Here is a 12,010-nt window from a genome sequence, read left to right as displayed (position 1 = left end):
AGTGGGCAAACATACAAAATCAGCAGGGGATCAAATACTTTTTTCCCCCACTGTACACAACACAAAAACCACACACACACACACACACACACACACACACACACACACACACACACACACACACACACACACACACACACACACACACACACACACACACACACACACACACACACACACACAATGAGAAATGGAATGAAATGTATGCATTCACTACTGTAAGTCGCTCTGGATAAGAGCGTCCGCTAAATGACTAAAATGTAAATGTAAAATGAGATTATGTGTGATACTGATTGAATTCAGCCAGCAGTTCCTGAAGAAGAAGATCACCATGGTTGGCACAGTTAGAAAGAACAAGCCTGAGCTCCCCACTGCACTCCTCGCAACAAGGGGGAGAGAGGCCTTCTCATCAAAGTTTGCCTTCACCCCCACCACCACTCTAGTTTTTTACCTCATAAAAAGGAACAAGAATGTGTTTCTCCTGAGCACACTGCACAAAATGGCTGAGATCAGTGATCGTGAGGACAGGAAACTAGTCATCATCCTGGACTACAACCACAACAAAGGAGGCGTGGACAACCTGGACAAGGTGATTGGAACTTACAGCTGCAGGAGGATAACTGCCCGCTGGCCCCTGGTCATCTTCCATAACATCATTGATGTGTCCTCATACAATGCCTTCATGATATGGAACAAGATCAACCCAACCTGGATGCCTGATAAGCGGAACAAGAGGAGGGTGTTCCTGGAGCAGCTGGGAATGGGACTTGTAACCCCATACATTCAAAGAAGGGAGCGCCTGCCCCACACAGCAGCCTCTGCAGCACTTGTGAAAGCTGTTCAGGAGGTTGAATCTTGTCCTGATCCACCTGAGGCTGCAGCTGGGGCAGGCAAGAGGAGGAGATGCCAATTCTGCCCCCCAAAGAAGGACTGTAAAACAAATACTATGTGCTGCACATGTGAGAAATACATCTGCAAAGTTCATGCACACACACTTGCATACTGTCCTACATGTGCTAATTAGAGTTGATTGATTTATGTTCTTCACATTTTTGTTTTGTATCTATTATATTATTTTATTATTATCTATTGTTGTTGTTTATTCACCTTGTGGGTAGGGGCAGTGGTTAAAAAAATGGGAGCAGACTAGTATTTTGTAGTTGAATTCCTCATTGTACAGTATATAATAATATATCACTATGTTGTCAAAAAAGTTCAAAACAGTTATTGTTTCCCTTCAATAAAAGGCATTCAAAACTACTTTCTGCACATTTAAGCTACTTTCTTAAGCTATACAAGTGCTATCTCTTGCTAAAACAGTTATGTTTACACCTATGCAGTACCTTTAGCAATAATAATAATAATAAACCTCTTCTTTAGTAAAGAAAACAATGATGACAGTTGTGTTGTAATAAAAACGAGTGGTGTCCACTGATTAAATGCAGTCTTTCTGCATTGTGAAGAGGGAAACCCCAGATATTCACAAAGTTTGTGATGAATGACAGGTTGTTTCTAAACGCAAAATAGATTGGGGGTTTAAAATTCAATTAAGCTGCTTTATTTTAGGGGTTTAGTGAAGGCGGGTCATTTTTTACCCTTAGGACAAGGGGAGTATAGAGAATGTAAAGACTACACAAGGGTTAAGGATGTAGGAAATATGTGTATTTTTATTTTATTCTATGACATGCCTACTCACCAGTCTTTTCACCAACACATTTATTCCTGTATTATTTATTGAATTGGTCAGATGGTTCCAGAGATTCTTGCCACCTTGCTGCCAGCCCCATTGTGCCAAGATGTGCTCCTTCTAGCCAGCCTCCTCCTAAGAGAAACACATTCCTCTTGTTCTATTTTACATCTATTTTACTAAAGTTATTGTTATAAATATTGTTCAGTAATCTTGTTTACATAAAGTGTGACGTGGGTTGTGTGCGTGGTGGTGTATCGTTGGGGGGGGGACTGCCATCTAGTTGGACCGTCAAGAAAGTAGCCTCGTTGTAATCAGGTGAATAATGTCTTCCACTTTACCACCTTAAAACTGTGACTAACCCTGTCCACTAACCTCTCCCTGGGTTTATTCATGTATAAAAATACACATTTCCCTGTCTCCGTAACAATTAACAATGAAGCAAATCTTATATCTATTGGTGTCAATGATAGTTTGGATCCACAATAAGTACTCCATCACAGCAGTGACGTCAAACTGGCTGGGATTATATTACCTGAGCAGTGTGTGAAGGTCATATCCTATTTTAGTCTATGGTCATTATATCAACTCCCATTCATTCAGCTGTTTACACACTCCTCAGGTAAGATTGTTCCACTCCACTCCTACGCACTGCTTACATTTCAGCATTATCTTTCAGTGGAGGAAAACAGGATCAGTAGTTAATCTGCAGCCAAGGAGGAAGTGGAGAAGAAAATAAATCTCACTGGCAGAGCATGCACACACGCAATACACCTGAGCACTGAGCATACCAACAGTTGCTCAACAGCCTAACAACGCCCCCTCACCCCACATCAACACCCCCTGCCAATACATTTCATGACACTGTTATCTGGGGGAAATCCAGCCCGAGCCCTACTTAAAGAACACAAACTCCCAGTCAGAAACACACTCGATCTTTCTCTCACACACTACAGATAACACATCTACTGAAACCCTCTATCTCTCTCTCCCTCTCTCTCTCTCCCTCTCTCTCTCGCTCTCTCTCTCTCTCACACACACACACATCTACTGAAATACTCTCTCTCTCTCTCTCTCACACACACACACACACACACACACATCTACTGAAACACTCTATCTCACTCTCCCTACTTTCTGTCTCTGTGGAACCCATCTGAAGATCAGGATGTTACGCTGTAGAGTGTGTGTCCTGGCTGTGCTGTTATCTCTCCTCACCCTCATCCCCTCCACACAATCAGGTGAGTGCTAATACAAACACACACACACACAAACACACCGTACACACACGCACAAACAATATAAACAAGCACACACACACACACAACATAAAGAAGCACACACACACACACACAACATAAACAAGCACACATTGTCTTTCTTGCAGACACACATGCTCCCCCTATCTTACTGTTTAACTTGTGTGTGTGTGTGTGTGTGTGTGTGTGTGTGTGTGTGTGTGTGTGTGTGTGTGTGTGTGCGTGCGTGCGTGCGTGCGTGCGTGCGTGCGTGCGTGCGTGCGCACGCTTGTGTGTGTGTAGCACATTGCTGTCTGAAGTACACTCGGCGTCCATTGCAATGCCGACGGCTGAAAAACTACACCCACCAGCCCATTACTTCCTCCTGTGACATCCACGCTGTCATGTGAGTTATCCTCCAATCACAGCCCAGCACAATCTGTGTGTAGAATAGTCTTGTCTTTACCTTCTCCAATGCATTTTGAGGAAAAACCATTGAGATTAACTCACTATCTGTGTATGTGTGTGTAACGTGTTTGTGTGTGTGCGCTTGTGTGTGTGTGTGTGTGTGTGTGTGTGTGTGTGTGTGTGTGTGTGTGTGTGTTTGTGTGTATGTGTGTGTGTGATATGTGTTGACATTGTGATGTGTTGTTGCAGCTTCCAGACTTGGATGGACAAGTTTGTATGTGCCGACCCCTCTCAAGACTGGACCAAGAGGGTACATCGCTGTCTGCTGTGAGTACACGTGTGTGTGTGTGTCTGTTTTGCAAGTGTGTGCATGCATGTGTGTAGGTGTTTAAAAGTTGTGTGAATGTTTGTTTAACGTTGTGTGTGTACGTGTGTTCTATTCATAGCAAGCGTCAGGAGAATAAATCTAAACTGAAGAAAACTCTCTGATCTCATGACCTAGAGATGATGTGGAGAGGGTTGAGGTCTGGACAAATGTACGGCTCTACCTTTCATTATAGAACTATACATATATGTGTGTGTGTGTGTGTGTGTTATTTACCCTATTTATGCTTTACAAACAGCTAAATATCTCAATATGCATAGAGACACTGTTTCAGGATGGTTCGTTTTTTAACCTGAGATTTCCGTATTCATACAAATCATTTAATAAATGTGGTTATTATTGTTCATCATATCTGTATTGATTCTGAAGGTGTTTGAGTTTCATATCAGTTTGTGTGTAACTCTATGTATCAATGTTGTTGGTCTGTTTCATAAACAGCAAGTGCAGTATTCCTGATAAACATGAAAACATCTGTTTTCACAGAGTACCACAAAATATTTTTGTGTTGTTTCATATCCTCTGTCCAATTGGAGCCAGAGAAACCTTTTTAGTTTTGGCTTTTCAAAGTGTCCAAATGTATGTATAAGTTTTACAGAGGTGCACTGAGTTGATGTAAGCTAAGAGCTATGAAATGGATAATAAAATATGTATTTGGAAAACCTGTGTGTTCTATTCTTATTGTACAGTACCAGTCAAAAGTTTGGACACACCTACTCATTCAAGGTCTATCGACTAAGGCCCTTCTGCTAGCTTGCTAGCCCCGGCCTGCTAGCTGTCTGAATCGCCGTGTCTCCAGCCAGCCCAACCACTCACTGGACCCCTATGATCACTCGGCTACGCATGCCTCTCACTAATATCAATATGCCTTGTCCATTACTGTCCTGGTTAGTGAGTATTGTCTTATTTCACTGTAGAGCCTCTATCCCTGCTCAATATGCCTTAACCAACCATTTAGTTCCACCTCACACATATGCTGTGACATCACCTGGTTTACACGTCTCTAGAGACAATATCTCTCATCATTACTCAATGCCTAGTGTAACCGATGTGAAATGGCTAGTTAGTTAGCGGTGGTGCACGCTAATAGCGTTTCAATCAGTGACGTCACTCGCTCTGAGACTTGAAGTAGGGTTTCCCCTTGCGTTGCAAGGGCCGCGGCTTTTGTGGCGCGATGGGTAACGATGCTTCGTGGGTGTCAGTTGTTGATGTGTGCAAGGGTCCCTGGTTCGAGCCCGGGTTGGGGCGAAGAGAGGGACGGAACCTACACTGTTACATTGATGCTGTTGACCCGGATCATTGGTTGCTGCGGAAAAGGAGGAGGCCAAAAGGGGGGTGAGTGTAACCGATGTAAAATGGCTAGTTAGTTAGCGGTGGTGCGCGCTAATAGCGTTTCAATCAGTGACGTCACTCGCTCTGAGACCTGAAGTGGTTGTTCTCCTTGCGTTGCAAGGGCTGCGGCTTTTGTGGCACGATGGGTAACGATGCTTCGTGGGTGTCAGTTGTTGATGTGTGCAAGGAGCCCGGGTTGGGGCGAAGAGAGGGACGGAACCTACACTGTTACACTAGGTTTACCTCCAATGTACTTACATCCTACCACACCTTTGTCTGTACACTATGCCTTGAATCTATTCTATTGCGCCCAGAAACCTGCTCCTTTTACTCTCTGTTCCGAACGTACTAGACGACCAGTTCTGTTAGCCTTTAGCCGTACCCTTATCCTACTCCTCCTCTGTTCTTCTGGTGATGTAGAGGTTAATCCAGGCCCTGCAGTGCCTAGCTCCACTCCCATTCTCCAGGCGCTCTCATTTGTTGACTTCTGTAACCGTAAAAGCCTTGGTTTCATGCATGTTAACATTAGAAGCCTCCTACCTAAGTTTGTTTTATTCACTGCTTTAGCACACTCTGCCAACCCGGATGTCCTAGCCGTGTCTGAATCCTGGCTTAGGAAGACAAAAAAAAAAAACTGAAATTTCCATCCATCACTATAACATTTTCCGACAAGATAGAACTGCCAAAGGGGGCGGTGTTGCAATCTACTGCAGAAATAGCCTGCAGAGTTCTGTCTTACTATCCAGGTCTGTACCCAAACAATTCGAGCTTCTACTTTTAAAAATCCACCTTTCCAGAAACACGTCTCTCACCGTTGCCGCTTGCTATAGACCAGCCTCTGCCCCCAGCTGTGCCCTGGACACCATATGTGAATTGATTGCCCCCAACTATCTTCAGAGCTCGTGCTGCTAGGTGACCTAAACTGGGACATGCTTAACACCCCGGCCATCTTACAATCTAAGCTTGATGCCCTCAATCTCACACAAATGATCAATGAACCCACCAGGTACAACCCCAAATCCGTAAACACGGGCACCCTTATAGATATCATGCTAACCAACTTGCCCTCCAAATACACCTCTGCTGTTTTCAACCAAGATCTCAGCAATCACTGGCTCATTGCCTGCATCCGTAATGGGTCTGCGGTCAAACGACCACCCCTCATCACTGTCAAACGCTCCCTAAAACACTTCAGGGAGCAGGCCTTTCTAATCGACCTGGCCCGGGTATCCTGGAAGGATATTGACCTCATCCCGTCAGTAGAAGATGCCTGGTTATTCTTTAAAAGTGCCTTCCTCACCATCTTAAATAAGCATGCCCCATTCAAAAATTTAGAACAAGGAATAGATATAGCCCTCGGTTCTCTCCAGACCTGACTGCCCTTGACCAGCACAAAAACATCCTGTGGCGTTCTGCATTAGCATCGAATAGCCCCCGTGATATGCAACTCTTCAGGGAAGTTAGGAACCAATATACACAGGCAGTTAGGAAAGCTAAGGCTAGCTTTTTCAAACAGAAATTTGCATCCTGTAGCACAAACTCAAAAAAGTTCTGGGACACTGTAAAGTCCATGGAGAATAATAGCACCTCCTCCCAGCTGGCCACTGCACTGAGGCTAGGAAACACTGTTACCAACAATAAATCCACTATGCTTGAGAATTTTAATAAGCATTTTTCTACAGCTGGTCATGCTTTCCACCTGGCTACTCCTACCCTGGTCAACTGTCTTGCACCCCCCACAGCAACTCGCCCAAGCCTCCCCCATTTCTCCTTCACCCAAATCCAGATAGCAGATGTTCTGAAAGAGCTACAAATCAGCCGGGCTAGACAATCTGGACCCTCTCTTTCTAAAATTATCTGCCGAAATAGTTGCAACCCCTATTACTAGCCTGTTCAACCTCTCTTTCGTATCGTCTGAGATTCCTAAAGATTGGAAAGCTGCCGCGGTCATCTCCCTCTTCAAAGGGGGAGACACTCTAGACACAAACTTCTACCGACCTATATCTATCCTACCCTGCCTTTCTAAGGTCTTCGAAAGCCAAGTTAACAAACAGATTACCGACCATTTCGAATCCCACCGCACCTTCTCCGCTATGCAATCTGGTTTCAGAGCTGGTCATCGGTGCACCTGAGCCACGCTCAAGGTCCTAAACGATATCATAACTGCCATTGATAAGAGACATTACTGTGCAGCCGTATTCATCGACCTGGCCAAGGCTTTCGACTCTGTCAATCACCGCATTCTTATCGGCAGACTCAACAGCCTTAGTTTCTCAAATGATTGCCTCGCCTGGTTCACCAACTACTTCTCTGATAGAGTTCAGTGTGTCAAATCGGAGGGCCTGTTGTCAGACTCTATGGGGGTGCCACAGGGTTCAATTCTCGGGCCGACTCTCTTCTCTGTATACATCAATGATGTCGTTCTTGCTGCTGGTGATTCTCTGAACCACCTCTATGCAGACGACACCATTCTGTATACCTCTGGGCCTTCTTTGGGCACTGTGTTAACTAACCTCCAGACCAGCTTCAATGCCATACAACTCTTCTTCTGTGGCCTCCAACTGCTCTTAAATGCAAGTAAAACTAAATGCATGCTCTTCAACCGATCGCTGCCCGCACCTGCCCGCCCATCCAGCATCACTACTCTGGACAGTTCTGACTTAGAATATGTGGACAACTACAAATACCTAGGTGTCTGGTTAGACTGTAAACTCTTCTTCCAGACTCACATTAAGCATCTCCAATCCAAAATTAAATCTAGAATCGGCTTCCTATTTCGCAACAAAGCATCCTTCACTCATGCTGCCAAACATACCCTTGTAAAACTGACCATCCTACCGATCCTCAACTTCGGCGATGTCATTTACAAAATAGCCTCCAACACTCTACTCAACAAATTGGATGCAGTCTATCACAGTGCCATCCGTTTTGTCACCAAAGCCCCATATACTACCCACCACTGCGACCTGTACACTCTCATTAGCTGGCCCTCGCTTCATACTCGTCGCCAAACCCACTGGCTAGGTAAAGCCCCGTCTTATCTCAGCTCACTGGTCACTATAGCAGCACCCACCCGTAGCATGCGCTCCAGCAGGTATCTGGATATCTCACTGGTCACCCCCAAAGCCAATTCTTCCTTTGGCCGCCTTTCCTTCTAGTTCTCTGCTGCCAATGACTGGAACGAACTGTAAAATCACTGAAGCTGGAGACTCATATCTCCCTCACTAGCTTTAAGCACCAGCTGTCAGAGCAGCTCACAGATCACTGCACCTGTACACAGCCCATCTGTAAAAAGCCTATCCAACTACCTCATCCCCATACTGTATTTATTTATTTATCTTGCTCCTTTGCACCCCAGTATCTCTACTTGCACATTCATCTTCTGCACATCTACCATTCCATTGTTTAATTGCTATATTGTAATTACTTCGCCACCATGGCCTATTTATTGCCTTACCTCCCTTATCCTACCTCATTTGCACACACTGTATTTAGACTTGTTCTACTGTATTATTGAATGTATGTTTGTTTATTCCATGTGTAACTCTGTGTTGTTGTATGTGTCGAACTGCTTTGCTTTATCTTGGCCAGTTGTAAATGAGAACTTGTTCTCAACTAGCCTACCTGGTTAAATAAAGGTGAAATAAAATAAAAAATAAAAATAAAGGATTTTTCTTTATTTTTACAATTTTCTACATTGTAGAACAATAAAGACATCACAACTATGAAATAACACATATTGAGTCATGTAGTAACCAAAAAAGTGTTAAACAAATCAAAATATATTTTAGATTCTTCAAAGTAGCCACCCTTTGCCTTGAGGACAGGTTTTCACACTCTTGGAATTCTCTCAGCCGGTTTCATGAGGTAGTCACCTGGAATGCATCTCAATTATCAGGTGTGCCTTGTTAAAAGTACATTTTTGGAATTTCTTTCCTTCTTAATGCATTTGAGGCAGTCAGTTGTGTTGTGACAAGGTAGGGGTGGTATACAGAAGATAGCCCTATTTGGTAAATTACCAAGTCCATATTATGGCAGGAACAGCTCAAATAAGCAAAGAGAAACAACAGTCGGGTCATTTTGACCCACCACTGTGTTGAACCAACTTTTATTTTATTTTTACATTTTTTGGATCATTTGTAACAGCAGTGAAAACAATCACCTCAATGATATTATTCAACTTGAAATTTGATGACTTGTCCTAGACTGACCCCAATATTACAAAAGTGAACTGTTGCCTTTATTCATGTATCCATGTAAGCTGAACGAAACATAATATACTAATATTGTCATCGGTACATGTCCGTACATGTCCAGACATGTGGTCTTCTCCAAGGTGCTGAAGCCATGACTGTGCGTTTCACTGCTGAACAGGTTCTAGAACAGATTTTTTCAAATGTCCAGCAAGACTACTGTGATTCTGAAGAGGAAGTGGAGGATGTGTCAGAAGATGAAGATAGGGAGGAATACAACCCAGAGCATGATGCATCATCTTCAGAAGAAGAAGAATAAATCTCTCAAGCTGAAAGAGAGACTTTCCTTTCAATAAACGGCAAAATCAAATGGTCCTCAGTGGCATATCACAAACAGGGAAGGATGGCAGAACATAAGGTCATGGAAATGACCTCAGGACCCACAACATATGCCGTTTCTCATTGTGTGTTGGCCCATTGTACTAAGTTCTAACCAATAGCCTAGACTGTGTATTTGTGTATGTGTATCTTTTATTATCATTTTAGCTTTCTAGTAAATAAATTAATCAACTAAAATTGGTGTGGTACAAACTCATTGGTGGGACTTGGGTGGGTGCAGATTCCCGGATTATACAACGTTCAGAATGAGACTGTTGAGGAAATTGATTAATTAGCGACTGTTGTAAAAGCGATATTCTGATATTCTTTGAGTTAATTTGGGAAATAGAAACTCAATAAAACTAATTTTCCCATGGTGCCCCAGGTTAATGAGTTAATAATTGCCTGATTAATTGAATCACGCAATTATAACCCGTTAATCATTCGATGAGCTGCAGTCATCACATTAACTAATACAACGTCACGACACCTGCATGCCTACATAGGGCTGCTAATCTTAGCAGGTGTATACAGGTCCCGAGGTGAGACTGCAGCTAGTCTATGGGATGCAGAGAGTGGAAGGGCGATTTTCCGTGCCACGATGTAACGGCCGTCTGAAAGAGTAGACCAAGGCGCAGCGTGGTTAGTGCTCATCATGTAATTTATTAGAATGAACACTGAATCAAAAAACTCCCAATCAGCAACAACGATATAGAGCTGTCCCTGATTGAGAGCCATACCCGGCCAAAACAAAAAAATACCAAACATAGAAAAAAGGACATAGAATGCACACCCCAACTCATGCCCTGACCAACCAAAATAGAGACATAAAAGGATCTCTAAGGTCAGGGCGTGACACACGATGCCACTCAAACTCTTTCACACTTACTCAAGACTGCTACGATTTGATGACCGTGAGTCAAGACCTGCAAGACGTGCGACAGACAAACTGGCAGCCATAAGAGAGGTCCGGGACAAGTGTGTGGAGCGGCTGCCATACCTCTACAACCCAGGGCCTGACGTAACAGTGGATGAGCAACTGGTTCCATTCAGAGGTAGTATATATATATATAATAAAAGTGATTTTCACGACTGACTTCAGTGACTGTTTCTGTGACACCGATACTAATAATTACCAATGATGCTAATCTCTTCTTTCCAAAGGTCGTTGTCCTTTCCGGCAGTATATGCCCATCAAGCCAGCAAAATATAATCAAGTCATGGGTGACCTGCGACGCCAAATCCAGCTAAGCTTGGAAGATGCAAGTCTACACCAGGAAGCCGACCAGTGGAGGCCCAGAGAAGAACCAGGGGATGCGGGTTGTGCTTGATGTGACAGAGGGACTGAGGGGTCACAATGTCACGTGACAATTTCTTCACCTCTTATGAACTCGGACGGCAGCTCCTGAAGAGGAAAATCACCATGGTTGGAACAGTTCGAAAGAACAAGTCTGAGCTCATTGTCCTGTTTGTTTTTCAACAGGACAATGATCCAACACACCTCCAGGCTGTGTAAGGGCTATTTGACCAAGAAGGAGAGTGATGGAGTGCTGCATCAAATGACCTGGCCTCCACAATCACCTGACCTCAACCCAATTGAGATGGTTTGGGATGAGTCGGCTCGCAGAGGGAAGGAAAAACAGCCAGCAAGTGCTCAGCATATGTGTGAACTCCATCAAGACTGTTGGAAACGCATTTCAGGTGAAGCTGGTTGAGAGAATGCCAAGAGTGTGCAAAACTGTCATCAAGGCAAAGGGTGGCTATTTGAAGAATCTCAAGTATTAAATATATTTTGATTTGTTTAACACTTTTTTGTTTACTACATGATTCCATATGTGTTATTTCATAGTTTTGATGTCTTCACTATTATTCTACACTGTAGAAAATAGTAAAAACAAAGAAAAACCCTTGACTGAGTAGGTGTGTCCAAACCTTTGACTGCTACTGTATGTGACAACATCTAAAACTGGAAATTCCATCATCATCATCCACATTGCTCCCAAGTGGTGCAGCGGTCTAAGGCACTGCCTCTCAGTGCTAGAGGTGTCACTACAAACCCTGGTTTGATCCTGGGCTGTATCACAACTGGCTGTGGTCGGGAGTCCCATAGGGTGGTGCACAATTGGCCCAGCGTCGTTTGGGTTAGGGGAGGCATTGGCTGGGTTGGCCATCATTGTAAATAGGAATTTGTTCTTAACTGACTTGTCTAGCTAAATAAAGGTTAAATAAAGAAAAAGCAAGGAAGGGATACCAAACACACCTGCATACACGCACATTTTGAATAGACCTATCAATTGTATGCTTATTTTTGTTTTCTTGTGTCCTCCACAGGAGTCACTATTGTCACTGTAATAGCTAAAGATACTGAAGCACATGATCAGGGTGGTGTGCG

General features: G+C 43.7%; 1 protein-coding gene across 1 annotated transcript; it reads left to right on the top strand.

The window, feature by feature from the left end:
- The first annotated feature begins 2,598 nt into the window (after positions 1 to 2,598).
- LOC115195467 (C-C motif chemokine 20) lies at positions 2,599 to 4,377 on the top strand. The gene is made up of 4 exons (XM_029755325.1): positions 2,599 to 2,928; positions 3,229 to 3,331; positions 3,583 to 3,660; positions 3,780 to 4,377. The coding sequence occupies exons 1-4, from the start codon at positions 2,856 to 2,858 to the stop codon at positions 3,820 to 3,822; spliced, it is 297 nt and encodes a 98-aa protein (XP_029611185.1). The 5' UTR covers positions 2,599 to 2,855; the 3' UTR covers positions 3,823 to 4,377.
- The last annotated feature ends 7,633 nt before the right edge of the window (positions 4,378 to 12,010 follow it).

Source organism: Salmo trutta, chromosome 6 (genome assembly GCF_901001165.1).
Source record: "Salmo trutta chromosome 6, fSalTru1.1, whole genome shotgun sequence".
NCBI classification, from domain to species: domain Eukaryota; kingdom Metazoa; phylum Chordata; class Actinopteri; order Salmoniformes; family Salmonidae; genus Salmo; species Salmo trutta.
This window is presented reverse-complemented; position numbering and strand designations above follow the sequence as displayed.